Source organism: Falco peregrinus, chromosome 9 (assembly GCF_023634155.1).
Source record: "Falco peregrinus isolate bFalPer1 chromosome 9, bFalPer1.pri, whole genome shotgun sequence".
Lineage (NCBI taxonomy): Eukaryota > Metazoa > Chordata > Aves > Falconiformes > Falconidae > Falco > Falco peregrinus.
The window spans coordinates 26,230,777-26,248,877 of NC_073729.1; the positions used below are offsets into that span (position 1 = coordinate 26,230,777).

Consider the following 18,101-nt stretch of genomic DNA (forward strand, 5'->3'; position numbering starts at 1 on the left):
GGCCACTGCCGGGCCGGCTGGCAGTGCTCTGTAGTTAGAGTAACAGTCTGCACCTGCAGTGAGCGCATGAGAATGGCAATAGAGACATTACTCTTCAAAACCACTGCTTTTGCACATTCCACACCCAGGAAGGGACCATCAGGATGCAGGTCCCCTCTAACCCAAGCCTGCACTTTCTCTGCATCCAAAGAAATCCCAGATAGATTATCCTCACCTCCACCAGTCTTCAGAAAAGAGCCAGCAACAGCAAACCTCTGCTGCGTTTCCTCTATTTCAAGCGGCAAAGCCACCACGCCAGATCGATGTTTGAAAGCCCATGAAACTTTAAGACTTTTTTTTCCACAGTACCTGGTTTAGAGCCTTCATCAACAGATCCGTTATAGACTTGGTTTATAAACTCTGGTCTGTTGTCATTCATATCAATCACATAGATGTAAAGGTCAATAGGATTCTCCACCTTGTTTCCGTTCATATCCACTGCGTGAGCCCGGAGCTGGGAATAAGCACAATGAAAGCATAATATCAGCAATTGGATTTGTCGCAGAATGAGAGCCCATGTTTTGTAAGAATTGACTTCACCTTATAAATACTGTCTTAAATTGAACTGAGAGGGTATCTAATTCCAGCAAAAAGCAGAGATGTGGTTTCCATCTAGACTCCTCACAGTTTTTCAAGCCTTAACACACTATTGAAATAATAGTCTAAAATAGCAATTGTCAGTGAAAACACTTTAACTCTGGTGTAGTGATGCTATCTCCTTCACTGCTAATAGACCACTGTATTTTAATTTTTAAGACGTGGTGAACCTTGTCTGACAACCTGAAAAGCAAATTTTGCTTAGTTCCAAACAAAGTGAGGAAATGAGTTTTACTTGAGAAGTTTCTTATGGGAACCTGCAGCCTTTCATAGCCACTGTAACAGCGATTAGTAAGTGAACAGATTTCAGAACGACACTAGCGTTGTTTATCCTTTATTTAATCATGGTCTCTAGGAACAGCAACAGCTACTGACCCCATTGCTCTGTGCACCAGAAGACATAAAAAAAGTCCCTTTCCTTCAAGTGATGGAGCCCCTGTGGCACTAAGAATGAAATATTTTTCTCAGGCTTGACTAAAATATCCAGTGATGAAGCATTACAATAACCAGAACCACAGTGTTAAGTCCTCAGTTAAACGGGAACTGTGGCTTTATCTTATTAGCAATAACCATCAGTAATAATGCTCAAAAACAAGAGCATCTGTTTTCTGAACAAAAGGGACAGATACAGCATGTCAAAATGAGTAATTAATAAAACAAAGCCATCAACAATAGTCTGGAACAATCAGTAATCAGGTGAAAAAAATGGATAGCTTTCTCATTAAAGGGAACAGATGGCTACTCTGAGTGGTGTGTGCGCTGACTGGAGCTGCCGATGTCGGCTTAGAGAAAACCCAGCCGAGCAAGGCAAGGGCTGCCCGGCCCCGGCCGGGCAGGGGGGAGGCATCACCTGGGCGCGAGCGATGCCGATTTCATTTGTCATCCCTCTTCACTGCAGCACCTGCGAGCATTGCTGACCCTCCACGCTGCCACCCAGCGCGGGGCCGGCGCTCGGGACGGCTGTGTGACACCCTGCAAGGCTGGCGGGAGGACGAACAAAGGCTTCGGAGAGCAGCAGCTGGGTGCAAGGGCTGGCTGGAAGAGCGGGGCTGAGGGACAGGGGACACGCCAGCTCGTGCCTTCAGAGGGCTCGAGGCCTCTGCTCCCTCCCAGCAGCTCCCTGGACCATCGGGCTGCTGCCGGGAGCCAGAGCTCCGGTGCCAAGGAGGTCTCTAGCTCCTCTGATGCATGACAAGTAGATGTGCTAATTGCATTAGTGCTGGTTTCTGTCTATCGCTCTCGCTGTGCCTATGATTGATGCAACTTCCTCCTTCATGTATGGTGTTCAGAAGTCCAGAGCTTAACAAAAGAAACTGCATGCTATTAGGATGGGCTGGATTAACATTTAATCAAGCAAAGAGAACAAACGGCCACGTGAAATGAACCGGGATTTTTTTTTTTTTTCCAAGGAAGTTAAGCAGCACTTTTTCTGTAAAGACCGAAGGAGTCTGGCTTCGTTTTCAATACAGGATGTACCATTTGTATTTCATGACTTGTAATGCTCTTAATATCTCCATTTCTTGCCTGCATACAAACTGGTTTGACTCCCACCTGTTGAGCTACCCTTCATCACGTCAGATGTAGCAATTCAATAACTTCACCAGTCAGAGGTCAGACTGCCTTTGAAAAAAAGTAATTCGGAGCTAAAATTAAAGTTATTATCTTCAAACTGAGGCAGCACTGGGCTCTCTCTTGCTGCATTTCCAGCAGCGGAAACAGTTCCATTCAGAGATAAAGCAGAGAGCAAAGCTGCTATCTTCCCTTTCAGATCTGACTCTCCCCCTGCAAATTTTTAATTACATTTGATAGCTTTTGTTTGAAATCTCCAGAAGTAAGGGATTTCTCAGCAATGCACGTCTATCTGCATGTTGCACTCACTAAGCACATGCAACCACAAATGTGTTAATTGCCAGCACTCAAGGAAAAAGATTCAATAAGCAAGACTGCAGGAATCTCATCCATCCTGCGGTGACAGGCACAAATGTCACCTCTGTCCTGAGCCCAGCACTGGCACCTGGGCTGAGTTATGGGCGGGAGGACAGTGCCCGGGCACATGGGCACTGCTGCCCTGGCTAACGGCTTTTGGGCTGCCAGGAGGATGGCACCCTCTCCCCAAGCCCAGCACACCAGACACTGCACCCTCATGTCCTGGATTGTGCTGGTGCCTGGGGGTCCACAGCTGCTCTTCTCCTGCCCTCTAACGCAGCTGTTACTGCGCCCTTTCTGCACACCCCTCTTCTTGCTCCTGCTCCTTTCTCGCCTGACTTCAATAAACTTCTCTTCTTTTTTCCTCTTGCGCTTACTTGCTTGCATGAATTTTCTCTATTCACATTCTTTTAACAATTCTCTTGTGCCAACGCCTCCGTATCCCTCCACAACGTGTTGCTCCCCTGTGGTCAGTGCCAGCTGCAGCAGAGGGAGGAGAGGCTTGAGCCAGAGGCTGGAATCTCAGCTCAGCTCCATGGGAGCTCTTACTCATTGGAGACCATTCCCAGCAGAGCCACCAAGGGAAGAAGGGGCACCAGTGGGGCAATCTGTCCACTGGGAAACTAGTTTTATCTTCGAGGAAGATCAGGTACTACATTTCTCTTCCTTGATTCATCTTCTCCCTTGTTTCTCGTGCCCTACTCTTTGTATTAATGAGGGATCCTCAAGCTGGACAACACCCTGTTCTGGAGCTGTTCTTCGGATGCTGAGACAGGGCTCACTTGTGCCAGGCACAGTTTGAGTCTAACGTGGGGCTCAGCAGCTCAGGCTGTGACCAAGCTAGTGTTTTGGTGGTAGAGCGATGGACGGGATGAACAACAGACGGGTGTGAGTGCTTTGTGGCACTGGGCAAGGCACAAAAGGTGTTGGCTATGCTCTGTCAGACACACACATCATGTGGAGTTAGAAAAACCACCAGTGAAAAGGCTGATGAGCACAACCTGGGCCATGGGACACATGCCCGACACAGGTCATGCACGACCACTCACATGGAAGCTGGTTGCTAGCTGGAGACACAGTTAAGGAACATTTATAAATGTTGGTTTGAAATATTTACATTGTCCTTAAGAGAGAGAACATGAAAGGCATAGAGAAAGAGTAAATAAAATCAAGCAAAATACCTTGCAAAGGATTCTGAAAGATTAATACAGGTAGCCGGCTAATCTCCAGCTGGTGTATCACTCTGCTGTACACCAGCCAAGGAGCTGGCTAAGTATTTTTCAACAAATATTGTTTAAAAGTATGACAATTATTGCTATCATATTCAGCAGCAGCTACCACAGGTCTCTGACGTTTTTCTACTGACAGTTTCCAGTGTAAATGTAGCTGTTGGCATACAAATGATTCAGTATCATGATTATTGATTACACTGGAGGCTGGTGGTATCTGAAGGTAGTTAGTCAAAGTCAACACAGTGAATTGTGTTAAATATGATTATTACTTATGCACTAATACTACTAATACAAATATACATTATCAATCAGTGACAGAGCCTTTAAGCAATAAGCGTACAATGTCATGCCTAATTTGTGTGCTCTTAATTGTGATTAAAGGTCCAAATTAAAAGTATTGTGACACAAATGGCTGGCATTCCTCACTAGAACTGGGTTAAAAATACTGGGATTACTATCTCTTCTATCCCTTAATTTCTAGTAAATTTTCTTGCCTGCTTGCATTTCAAACAACTCCTTCTCAGACTATAACCCACCTGTTCTGCTCCAGCCATTTCTGTGACGGTATTTCATCAGTCTGAAGCTAAAGGCGTACACATGTGCCTGGGACTGGATTAGGACTTGCTTCAAAGTTTCCCCATAATGCACATTACTTGAGTATCATAATCAATGACTACTTACTGACATGTTTATGTTGATGTCTTTTGAAAACCGAGCTTGAAAAACATCTTGGAAAACTAACCTGCCAATTTACTATCCCTTGCACTTGCCAGGCCTAACTGCAGCTTGATATGAAACGGGTGTCTGGATCAGAAAAGACATTCAGAGTCACTAATTCTGTCAGCAGTACAAAAAGGACTGTGGGAATGCAGTTAAATAAGGCCAAGAGAACTCATGCATATTAAATATTACTACCTGCTGAAACTTACTTGGCATGCAATAAACATTAAGGGCTGACTGCAAGGGGAGATGCAACAACACACACCTGCCACAGCGAGATGGCAGCAGGAACGGGGGAATGAGCTCGTGCCTGCTCTGGGAGTGTGCCCCCAGGCTGCATCCTCAGACACGGGCACTAAAGATGCTTGGAGTGGCTCCCACAGCATCACTCAGTGCAACATGTGCAGTCCTGCACCACAACGTCGTGTTGCCTAAGTGGCTGCAAAGCCCTTGCCATTTTTTTCTGCTCATATTTGCAGCTGACTCTGCGTCTGGGATCTCTGGAGAGTTTGTACTGTGGTTTGCAGCGCAGACAAGAAAACAGATGAGGCCAAAATGCAGCTGGACTTGCCATCACTACCACTGCCAATTGTGCTGGGAGGTTAATGCAGGAATGCCAGTGCGCACTGCACCTGGGCAGCCGCTGTGAATCCCAGAGGCGTATACATCTCTGCATACATCAAGCTCAGAATGATTGTCCCTGAAAGTTCAAGCATGATGTTGAAAACAGGGGAAGTTCTGCTACAAAACTCCCAGTCTAATTAGAAAAAAATCTGTTTCACCTTAGGGAAAAAGGTAGGTTTCATCAGACAAATGGCTCACTAAATACGGGGAGAGTTAAAACACTAGTATTTTAAAAGTGGTAGTCCTGAAGCAATACAGATAATTATGCATAAGAAAATATGTGTTGAAAATGTGGGAGTTAATGAAACAGAACTTGTCATATGTAGCCTCACAAACACTTGCAAATTCTTCTTCTTTTTTTATAATTAGTTTTTAGATTACCTGGGAATGAAACCAGCAACGACAACACTCGACAGTGACAGAGATGCTGAAAAGACTTCATTTTGTTTAGGACTGCAGAAAAACTGAAGCTATATAAAGGCACCCATCTCCAGCCAGTGCAGCAAGCCCGTACTGGACAAGAAGCCCATGTCCTACTGGGTAAAAGGGATGAGAGACAGTGCCTTGCAGCTCCACTGCCATCCTTCACCCCAGCTGAAGAGTTAAGCTACTAATCCAGGCTGAAGAAAACTCTACAGCAGATGTCAAACCAATTTGAAGATGGCCAAGCTCTATAGTTTGGATCTGAGCTGCGCCTCAGTCACTGCTCTTCCAGTACTCGGTTTAAGCCCGGTCCAAGCCTGCCTTTCCTTTCAATTAGAGACTCAGCTATAGGAAGTGATATAAATTCACTGACTTCTCCAAAACTCTCCACAGCCAAGTCTTTGGACTGTATCTTCTTTCTGGAAGCTGGCTTGGTTTTTTCCAGTGTTTAGAATTGTCCCTTCCTACTGTAAGTTTCTGTGCTGGTGTTTGGGTCATTGAGTTCTGCATGGTGTATTTATAAATGCTTTGTAAAGGGTTATTAAATGAACAGTAGATGGTTCAATATATCATCAATCCATTGCTACTGAGGCTGAAAGATCTAAAGGTTGTTTACAGCCATGACTGAAAATGTTCTCCATTGCCTTCTACTGTTCTGCTAACAAAGATTTTCTGTCAGTCACTATTCCTGTCGATAGGGTCTCATAACATACTTCTCAGCTATTCACTCCCTATAAACTACATCTTCCTGTAACCTTCAGAGGGTGAATATGCTTATTTACAGATGGATGTCAGCAGTTCAAGGTTTCCGTAAGGAACAGAGAAGGCTGGAAATCCTGCAGGGTGTATGAGGCAGACTTATCCAGTCACCTCTGCCAAGGCAGGAATTCAGTTTACTGAATTCACTCTAAGCAGTAGGTTAAATTCCTTATTAGGAGGCACATGATCTGTTATTATGGAGGACAAAGTATTTTTTACCTTATGTTTTTGACTGAGTGATAGTAGACATCACTGTGGCTCCATCAAAAGTGTTACCTTGTGTATTGACTGCACTGTTATAATAACTCGGCACTGCTGAAACAATATCAGCAACGCTGAGATGACACACACAGTATCTCAAATATTCTTTTTTCAAAACAATCTCTCTTCAAATTTTCCTAGGCACAGCAAACAAAATAATTGTTCTTGTTCACAGAGGATAAAATAATTTTCCTTCGGATCTCCTTTTACCCAGGGGAAATATCTTTTTCCACCCAACTAAAGAGGTAATCTATTTTCTTTATCCTTCCACCCCAGTCCAGAAGCTGTGTCAACATGGTTAACTGGATACCTGATAAAGCTGACAGAATGTGCATCTCCGATGGCGCAGTTAGGAATATGGTGTCAGTGGAAGTGACCCATACCATTTCACTGACATTAGAGCATCCCTGGGAAGGGCTATTACAATGCCAATAGATGCGGCTAACACTGATACAAAGCAATCCATGAAACAACCTTTCACAACCACTCCAGGAGACAGCTAAAGCGTAGACGCATAAAGTGTTTGAAATTTTGCAGGGCTATCATGCAAGGTGCAACACATTTTTTTAGCAATTTGTGGGACTGTATCTGCTCTGCAATTACGCTGTGCAATACAGGGGCTAGGATTTATATCAAAACATAACGGCCAATTACACTCTAAGCGTGCTGCAGGTAGAGCTTTTTATGAACCAGGATAGCATGAGGCACCACTTTAGAGTGCAATTAATCTTAATTAATTTCCTCATATTTAATATTAGCCTATCTGCATATTTAAAAACCTATCTGACACACCCCCATCATATTGCCTGAACATCTCCTAGTGATTTAAAATGAAAAATGACTATACCAATTATTGCATGTTTAGCTGTAGTAATGATACTTAAATTAGTAATTTCCCAAGCCATGCTAATGTAGTGATTGGCTTCTCATGGTTTTGGGGGGTTCAGTCCACCCATCAGTTCGCATGTGTTTAATAAGCAGCGTGAAGTTACACCACTTTAAGCAAATGACGCCAACTTTGTCTCCTAAAAGGGCAGCAGTTCAGGGTCGCTTTGCATTGGCTTGGCTGATGTAGCGAGGGCAGGTTACACTGAAGGAAAGCAGAAGCAGAGCCAGCATCTCCATACACACCCCCCACTGCTCCGGCAGAGCGAGACTGAGCCTCGCCCCGTCAGCTCAGACCAGCAGCCAGCTCTGCAGCTCTCTGCTGACACAGGGAAACAGTCCCAAACCGCCAACTGGGCTCTGATTTCGAACAAAAGCCCCGGGCTTCCCAAAGCTGCACGTTCCTTCCTAACCCCAGCAATTCTGGTACAGTTTTGCTTTGAGCTTGTGAACCTAGATAAAACTCCAGGTGTGTTATGCTTACATGGTAGGATGCTCTTTCTTCTCTGTCCATAGGGCGTGTCACATACATCCTGCCAGACACGGGGTCAATGCTGAAGACTTCCATCGGCGGCTGGTCGGCTCCCACTCCAGTGATACTGTATCTGATATGGATCTCTTTGTCCTTATCGGAACGAATCTGAGTGAAATAACAAAGACAGCAATCGATAAGTTTTGAACAAAAGCCATATGGATGTTTAAACAACTTTAAAGATCTGAGCCTGAAAGCTGCATAAATGTAATACCGCTGTCAATTTTGACAAGGGAGCTGTATGCCAAAGATTTGGTGAAAAGCCAGGAAAAGTGTATTCCACATATTTTCAGCTATTTTTCTCCTCTTTTATTCATGATGATTCTCTAGGAATTATTGAAATTCTGACTTTTTGCCTTAGATGTGGAAGAGCCTATATGCATAAAAAAATGCTGTTTTCATGTTATCGAAACCCTAGGCTCCTGAAAGCATCCAAATTGTTCAGCCATAGCCAGAGTCTCCCAGCCATTAATCACTTCTGAAAACGCTGTCTGCAAGCTCCCACGTCGTGTTCTCAGTCCCTGTGACTGTGTGCACAAATACTCCCATGGAATTCGAACAACAGGGCTGCGTGCTCCCTCTTTCTCCAACCCAGGTGCCTTGACAAGGCAAGGCTGGGAATGCCCAGTGGGATATTGCCATTTCATGAGACTGTTTGTTGAGGAAAAGCTGTTTGTTACATTGCTCCTGAAACCCCCTCCCTCCCATACCTCGGGAACATCACCATGAACCAAACACAGCACGAGTTACATGGACCTTGGATACAGAGCCAAGACAATAAAAAAGGGAGGTTAATATGTTGTCCTAGCAACCCTGACTATCTCTTTAAACTCAAATTTAATTTTCTGATCAAATGCTGGAAGAAGTTCTTGAAACAGCATGACTATTCCTGAAAGAATGTGCAAGGTACAAATAAATTACCACCCCCCGCACCATCACAAACTGTCTTGGCAGTATAAAAGTGACGTGCATAAATTTTTCCCTAACAGGTCTATGAATACAACAAAGTAGTGGGAAGATAATAGAAATCTCGTAGCTGAGTGCACGTTAGCGTCTCTGCTACGGCAGCTGCCTGCTTGGAGGAGCCTGAGTTGGCTCAGTGGGTTGCAGGAGCCCCCCGTGCCCTCCCAGACAGTCCCAATTTGGGGAGCGAAGGTCATTTGCCAAGGGAAGGGGAGGCTTTGCTTGTCAGGCAAAGGAACTGGGACAGGGCTGTGGGCTGCTCTCGCACTCCTCCTGTATGTGACCTACTGCTATTTCTTCTCCTGACGCGGGAGGCTGACAAGATGCTGAACGTGGTGGTGCAGAATAACATCAGATCCCCTGGCTCTGAGAATCTCCTTTGATGCCTTTGTCCCAATCATTACCAAGTTTGTCCACTGTTTTCTTTGTACTGCCTCCCCCAAACAGCCTGCCTCTGCTAACGGCTAATAATGTCAGTTATTACTAGACACTGCCAGGATTGATTCGTGCTGCACCTACACTTCTGGAGCTGAAGGTCAGGGAATACAGACAGTTTCATCTGTCTTTTCTCTACAGGATTGACTGCTTGTTAGGCTATTAGTACCAAGGAAAATTGATTGGACTTACACTAGTATAATCACTTAAAAGAGGGGACATTGTGAAAGTGCCCTCACGCTGCACACAACAGTTTGTAGAGGTTTTTGTGGCACAGTGGGTATTTGTAATAGGGACCCGAGCAGACAGGCATGAATCCAATTTTTGTTAGCAAATCTGTGGGTGAAAGAGAGCATACTGAAATCAAGCTTTGCTTGCACAACTGTGGTTTTAATGACGGCAACTGACTCACCAGTTCAATAACTGAAGTTTGCAGTCCTCATTTTCAGAAAGTCAGCTTTCACCCTGCCAGGCAGAAAGGGCTGAAAATTGAATTTATGTGAATGTCTGTGCAAATGTATAGCTCAAGTCAGGGAGCTCAAGCTCTAACCCACTGCATACACATTTGTAGCTAGGCTTAAGGTTAGTGAGAATGTGGGAAGCCACCACTGGACCTTCAGCTTTGAGCCAGTGTGGGGTTCCCATCTTAGAAATTAAAGAGAGTAACAGGGGGACACAGTTGTGTGTCTGTCTCCATCAGTGTGGGTCTGCACAAATCCAAAGGATCTGTAACGCATCAGGATGAAACCAGCCCTGCATCCTTTACAAAGTTTTTCCTTAAAAAAGGCCCAAGAAAAAAAAAACAAACAACCCACCAAACCCAAGGTATCTGCACTTTTCTTGCCTTTCTGCTCACTGAAACATGGGAGCTGGGAGGGTCTCCCCAGCCCCAGCATGGCTCAACTATGGCTGTAACTTTAGCACAAGCACCAAACAGCAAATTTGTCTTGTTCCAAGGAACTAAAATGGAAGCAATTTTACCCTGAATCATGGAAGGGGAGAGTCTGTTAGTTCTTTGTGGGCATTTTTCTGCTCTATTTCCTGTTGCATATAGTACCCAGATGCCATTGTGATAGAAGCATTAGAAATGCATAGAGAGAGACAGAAACAGGGAAAAAGAGCCTGGATTTAAATATTCAGTGCTAAAGGCACTATATTTTATTTTCAGGAAATGCAGATAAACAGAAGCTCTCTAAGAAAGCTATGTACAGTTTAATAAAGTGTACGCTATAGGATGTCCTTGCAGCACTTTCATTAGCATTAATAGGGTCTAAGCTGTCTGTATGTAAATCATTGCAGATCTAGGAGATGAAATATATCATAAGATCCACACGACTTACCCAATTATACTAAGAAAAATCCATAAGCTAATTATACTGCATTGAGCAAAACAAAGATAGGGGGAAACACGTTGCAAATATTCAGCAATGACTCATTATTTGTTGTTAATTGCCATCATCCTACAATAGCTTGCCAGTTACCTGTACTTAATTCCATTTCCAGTAAGAATACAAGGATGTGAAGTGTTCAGGAAAAAAAAAAATCACATAAGAAGTAGCACTTGTCACAGAAAGTTGCAAAGACTATTAACAATGAAGCATACTATATATTACTACCAGGGAGATATTCATCGCACAAAGGCACATGGTTTTTATATTGGAACATGTAATTTTAGCACTATTAATGAGATTTAAAAAAAAAATAATAAAATTTCAGTAATCCTGTAACATTTTGACCAAAGGTTTCATTTGCATAATTCCCAGGGTGCAATTTAGTAAATCTTGTTGAGAAGTTAAGAACATTATCTGAATACAATGTAAGGTTTACTTCTTTTGTTGAAACCATTCCTGGAGCAGTTTACCATAATAATAATAAGAATAAAAACCCTCCTCTATTCCCAAGGAGCTCACTAGATCAGGAGAAAAAAAATTACTGGTTGGGCAAATTTACTGGCTGAAGAGTTGCTTTTTCCTTCATTTATGCCTGGGAAGTGAGAAGATGGTAACATAGCCATATGATAATCTTCTGACTGGAGAACATACAGCTGAACTATTTTTTCATTGATCTTTCCTTTTATAATGCAGTCAAGAGGTGTGCAGGGTTCTGGGTTACAGAACAGATGGCAGAAGGATAGTTTTCCTCAGCTACAGCTGTACATTTTTTACTCGGAGAACCCTTGGAGCTTTGAGCCTCTCCAGCGCCAGGCACAGTACAACACTGTGTATGATGACATGAGCAGGATGAATGATGATGGCTGATGACTGTCCTAAGAGGAATTTGCTTGTAAAGCAGCTTTTATGTTCTAAAAAAGCCCTCTGGGATAGAGCTTAGCGCGGACTGTTACACTGGTGAGGGAAAATGTCCCAGATCGAAAGGCAATTTACAGTGGAAGATGTGAACCCCGATCCTATCCTATCTCATGAACACAGGTGAGATTTTCCATGCAGGAACCCTGGGATGCTGAGTATCCTCGCCTACACTGACAGATACAAATGGGCCATCTGGGAACTGTGGGACCAGCCACCAAAGCCACAGAGGGAACCTGCAGCAGAGCCGGGCACCAAATGTGCACTGCCAGACCTCTGCTTGGCTGTGGCAAGCAAGGACACAGTGGCCTTGAAGCCCAGCAGCGAAGCTGGGGGATGCAGAGGGTATTTAGCTTGAAGCATTGATGCACCATCCAAAACGGAGCACAAGGGCTGCAGTCAATGTTTGCAACTCAGAACCAGAATGCCAGGAATCTGACTCAGCTCTTGTTTCTATGGAGTAATCCCAGGAATAGGAAAAATCGGTGTGATTTCACAGAGGGCTATTTTCTAGTGCAGGTTCTGATATAATAACTCATATGTGTGAAAATGAACATTGCAACTCTTGAGATAATGCAAGGCTAAGCCCTTCAGAGCTGCCTTTCTACTTTACAGCAATGTCACATTTAGATGGGCTTGAAAAGCAGCCTGTGCTTGCGACACAGGACAGCATCCTGCTTTTACAGATAAAATCTCAGGGTTCGTGCATCTCCATCAGGATTTACTGGGTAGCTAAACTGTTTCTGCAAGTTTTACTGGTAAGCAATATTTCAGTTGATGAGCTCCTCTGAGGTACCAGATTTTATCACTCTGTTTTGCTCCTGTTGATCCATATCCTCCTCGTGCTCTTAGCGCTTCCATTTCTTGCTGTGGGGTTTTGAATTTACAAGCCCTCTCATCCTAGCAGATGACAAGAACCACCGCAGATCGCTGTAACTCTCCTCAGGAGCAGAGGCAATACGGGCTATGGAAAGCTGTACCGTTAGCAGATTGGAGAACACCGTTGAGTCCAAAAATTACATAGTTTTTGGAGCATGACATTGCCAGAAAAAAGTGGCCCTAATAGAGATTGTTTAGGTGTGGATAAAGTAAATGCCTGGAAGCCTAGGAACCCAGGTGTGTAAGGAAAGGCTGAACAAAAAAGGACACCTGAGCCTACAGAAGAGAAGACGGATCTGTAACAACAGCATGTACCAAACAAACTACACTTAAGAGGATTCACTGAGCCATACACGGTATGCGTTCTGCCCACCACAGTGGGATGGTACATGTAAGTACCTGCGAGTGTACCTAGAGAAAGCAAAGCAGGCCATTTACACTCTGTTGCATTTTCTATCCAAGGAGCAAACTAGAAAATCAATTTCCTTTGAAGTTCTCCAACTTGGCCTATAACATATGGAGTTAAGAATGCCCTTCAAAAATTACTTCATTTCCCAAATCTCCCATGGAATGCTATGAAACATTTGCACTAACATGACCTGGGGAGACTTAGACTTGATCTTTTTGTTTTATATAACCCATTATAATTATTAATGAACACATAAAGTAATGTAAACGATAAGCAGTAAGTGTCTTTTATTATTAAGCTCTTAGCTATTTTGCCCATTAAGAAAACCAAATTAAAATAATTGAAGACTATAATCTGTCATGCATTCAAAATGCTCCATAGAAATTCAGACAGGCAAACATATTCAAATTCTTTAAAAGAGTGCACTTAAGAGTCAGTCTAAGCATTCCAGGATTGGCTCATTAATTTTAGTGGAAATATTTTAATTCAGCTACTCTTACTGCTTATTGAAATCCTTGCTAAGGACTTACTTATTTATTTTTAACTGAATCTGCAATATGTTTAAGACTCATTTGTATAAAAGTTCTTAACTCTTATTTCACAGTTCTTTTAGAAGCCAGTAGAGACACATCTCTAGCTCTGTATTTCCAAACAAATTACTGCGTGCTGCTTAAAGAATCACATATGGTTTCAATAAATAGATGCAAAAGTCAAATGGACAGTGAAAAATTAACACAGATTTGGAGACCCAACTAGGTTAAGGTGATATTTATTAACTTCTGTCCTTTTTTATCACAATGATCCCTTTTTGCCAATGATCCCAAGCTACTTTGCAGAAAGAAAGGACAACAGAAGAGCCTCTAAAATGCTTCAGATGTCTTCAGAGAAAAACATCTCTTCTGCGCCTTGCAGACAGGCTGCTTTGACATGGCAAGGGCAGCTATCATGTCTGAACAAAAGGAGTATTTCCATCAACTACAACACTGGGCTTAACAGCAGCCTGCAAGTCTTTAGTTGCTACTGGAACAAAATGAGCGTCACCGGAGCCAAGTCTCCCATGGCAGTGGTATTTGCACACAATGTTTAGGAAAAGATCTCTACTGGCCAAGAAAGAAAGGATGGAAACTTTACAATTGTAATTGTGGATTTCTTTCTTCCCTCAGTTGGGGTTGGTTTCATCTCATACATAACTTTCTAAAAACTTTGTTATCTGGTCTAAGATAAGTCAGATAGACAGAATACCAGCAAGTCTTCCCAGACTGAAATCCATCCTCCTGTCTTGAACACTGAAGTATGCATCAAATTGCCTGGAAGAAGTGGTCTTCTTTTCCCACATATTGTACAGAGAGAACCCAGGACTATACTTAGACTAGATGCCTAATTTTTACATGTTTGAGATTCACTGCAATGAATGCCATTCTTTCTGACACTACAAACAGCATTTCGCTCCTATCACCACCACTATGCAAGAGGTTAAGTTTCTTGTTCTTCTTTAAAATCCAAATCCAAAACCAAATAGTAAAACCACTCCCTTTATCCTAACGGTTGGATGTCTCTCCTGCCAGATTAAACCTTCCTCTGCTTCAGTGGAAACCTGTGCAAAGTGATTTATAATGTATTTATTTTGACGATAAAACAGAGTTAAACCAGTACGTCACAGAGATTAAAGCTGTCATTGAAGTTATTGATGTCACTGATGAGGCAGCCTGCATTAGAGAAGGAAAGGAAACTACAAAATGTTTGAAGCCAAATGAGAACAGCCCCTCATGCATGCCCAGCTCGCGCTCGGCCGCCTGCAGAGGAACCCATTCCTCATACAGCTCGCCTGCCTCTTCCCAGGAGGAGTTTGCTTTCTCTGCACGGACCCTGCGAGCGTTTGGCCAAGGCGCTTCACCAAATGTTCCACTGCTGAAAGCTTCCAGCGTTTCACAGGTCCTTTGGCTTTCACATGTCTCCCTCTGTCCAAGGGCTGCTCTCCAGCACAGAGAGGCCCTTCAGGCCAACTACTTCCATGTGGATACATTGGCCAACTATGTCCAAGTGGATACAATTCTCGAGAGCTTTCCCTACGCCCATCGGTAGCTTTGATAGTCTTCTCTCCCTCTCTCCCTTACAGTTTTTTTTGGAACTGTTTACCAGGGTTTTTCTTCTTTACCTGGATGCAAATGTAACATCAAGCAGACGGAGAACAGGAGAATATAAATCAGGCTCAATAAGGGGACCGTAATGCAGTGGGAGAGAAGAATTTCTGCCTGCAATTCTGGCCAATAACCATGTCTGACCCCATGCATAAGTATGGGATGAAAATGAACCTGTCAGACTCATGGTCCAATTCAAAACTACCATTATTCTGCTTGGCATAAAAGCAAACTAACAATTGCCTAGGAAACTGAATTTCATACATGAACAGATGAGATGCTACAAGCACAGAATACCTGGTGTGCAGCAGTGCAACCAGGCGCAGGTTCTGCGGCGTTTTAACTTTGCTTTCCTACCTGCTGAAACAGCAAAAATGTTATGTTTTAGCATGAGTTGCCTGGAACCAAGATGACTGAGGTCTGCAGGATTTGTGGGGCCAGTCTGCTCTGCGTAACTCTCTGACGGGGCTGGTTGCTGAGCTGTGACTTGGGACCAACAGCAGCGAAGATGCTGGCAGCCCAGCCAGGTCTCTGTCTTTACCAATGAAAACTCGGTAAATTGCAATTTGTTGCGTGGTCTTCATGATTAAATAATTAAGCAATTTTCATTACTCGCTATTATGAAGGTCAAGAAGCTAATGTGTCTGTATCAACTAACTGGCCAATGCTAATGGATCTTCCACATCTAATGGTAATTGATATGGCAGAGTAATTTCTAAAGCAACATGTGCCTTTCTTCAGGTCTTTTGCAGCCGGTTCAGTTTTTAAGTACTCCACTGTGGAAATGCGTTAGGCTGTAGCATGATGAGTGAGAGGGAGGAGAGTGGCTCTGATGGGAAGAGAAGATTGCTATGGATCAGCAGAATACCAGCACGTGACCCACGTCTTATCACTGCCAGACGGTTGATAGCAGAAGCAACAGAACTCGTTCTTACTACTCTTTCTCTTATCTCACATACAAGAGAGCAGATTCTTCAGTGTAGTGACTGAAGGCATCCCAGTGGAGTTGCATGTGCTGCTACCAGGTGTGTTTTGGCCCTGAAGAACAGAGGCTGGTTCATACTGTGCAAGATGCAAGCAGCTGATATTAACTAACCGGGATTTGAAGCAGATGCACAAGCCCTCCTCTGCTGTAGAGGATGCTCCATGACAAAAGGTCAAAGAAAATACCCCTGAGAGTTCAAAACACACTGTTTCTTATTCCTCTGCTGGAGGAGCTGTGACAGGCAAGAGAAGATCATCCTTTAGACTCTATTTATGAAGGGCTACACACTGTTACCCTTACGCAGGGTACCATCCTGCAGCACCTTCCTGCAGCTGACCCTAGCGCTGGCTGCTATGGCTATACCCAAATGAAGATCTAGGCAACAAAAACACATCACTTTGTCCTCGTTTCTTTTTGAAGTGTGTCTGTCCTGAAGCCTCATGTTGCATCTGCCACAAAGCCAGCCTGGCAGAGAAAATCCAGCACCTCTCTGGGTAAAACTGAGCAGGAAACGCAAGTGCTCAGTGCAGAAAATGAACAAGGGCAGCAAATACTGACCTGGAGTAACCTGATCACTGTAACTAATGATTGAAGCCCTCAGCGAGTATAAATCCGTGTAGGCTCACTGGCTTCAAACACAGGCATACTAATTTATTTCAGCTGAAAATCTGGTCCGCAGTGTTTAAAAATTAACCTGCACAGCAGAAGAACGAGTGAAGAACTATCTTTGTACAATGACACGCAGCAATTTAACACAAGCAGCATTCCTCTTGGTAGAACAGTGAGCTCGGACACAGGGAAAAAGTATTTGGTGAGGAATAAGCACACTTTTGTCCCAGACTCAAGGAATATAATTGGTCTTAGTGTGACCTCTGCTTTTGTAATGAGCTCTGGCTTTCCCAGTCATATACAGCCACACACTGCATTCACATTTTGCATGACACCTACAGGCATTACTGGTCATGGAGAAGGGGTGCTGTGGCATCACTGTGAATGCTAGTCTTGGCATAAAATTCAGCTTTTGGACCTGTCTGCAAATAGTGAACAATAGCAAACAACAATAATACCCTCTAGTGTGTGCACTCTGGAGAACAAAATCTGCAGAGGCTCATGTTTGAGACACTACTTTGGGATGCTTGCAGAGCAGGATTTAAAGTTCTGCAGTTCTCCAAGTGTCTCTAATAAGTTTAATTATAGAAAAAGCAAACCCAATCGTTTATTCTGTAGGGTAAATTACATGGCACAGTGTATCCAGAAGTTATTTCAATGGTCAGTAAAGGGAAATGCCAACTGTGAGGAGGCAGAAAATGAAATTCTCCTTGTGCACCACAGGAGCAATGCTAACGGACATCAGTGCAGGTCTAGACTTGATCATCCTTGTGGGTCCCTTCCAACTTGAGATATTCTATGATTTATTGTCCACTGAACAAGGCCAGTGTGAGATGACTTTGGTCGTAGGATTCATCCTCGAATGTTACGCAGACAAAACACTGGTTCCTCTCTAACCTTTCCCTGATGGCCAAATTCTGCCCATGGAGGGATACAGATGCTTCCTTCTGCAACAGGTAACAGCAGCTAAGCAGGACACCTGACAGCTGCATTCTTCCTTCAAGCAACCACTGAGCAAGACACCATGAGAGCTCTGCAGTCAGGAACATTCAGCAGGGTAACAGCAAACAGGCACAAGTTGGGCACAAGCACCCCAGCCCACACGGCACGATCCAGCACCATGCCCACACGTACACACCTGGAGTCCTCATGCACAGCTACACACGCTGTGCACCAGCTACCCGTGCACCAGCGCTGAAGACCAGCAACAGCACACGCTGCCACGTGCACACCAGCTGCACTCCCCACCACCTGCAAGTGCCGAGCCTCCTGCTCCCCATTCCCAGCCCGCTCCCCCCCTGCCCCAGCCGTCCTGTCTCACCTTCGTGCAGCTCAGTGGCTTTGCTAAGGGTCCCCCCCGCAGCTGCACTTGGGCCCCA

The 18,101-nt window shown here is 44.0% G+C and overlaps 1 protein-coding gene across 2 annotated transcripts in view; it reads right to left on the reverse strand.

Annotated features, from left to right (window-relative positions):
- CDH4 (cadherin 4) overlaps window positions 1-18,101 on the reverse strand; it is a 462,845-nt gene that overhangs the window by 93,282 nt on the left and 351,462 nt on the right. For both annotated transcript variants that reach the window (XM_055814001.1, XM_055814000.1), the window contains 2 exons: window positions 7,951-8,106; window positions 349-493 (listed from right to left, as the gene is read on the reverse strand). In XM_055814001.1, the coding sequence (XP_055669976.1) occupies window positions 349-493; window positions 7,951-8,106 (301 nt within the window). The remainder of the gene's footprint in view (window positions 1-348; window positions 494-7,950; window positions 8,107-18,101) is intronic.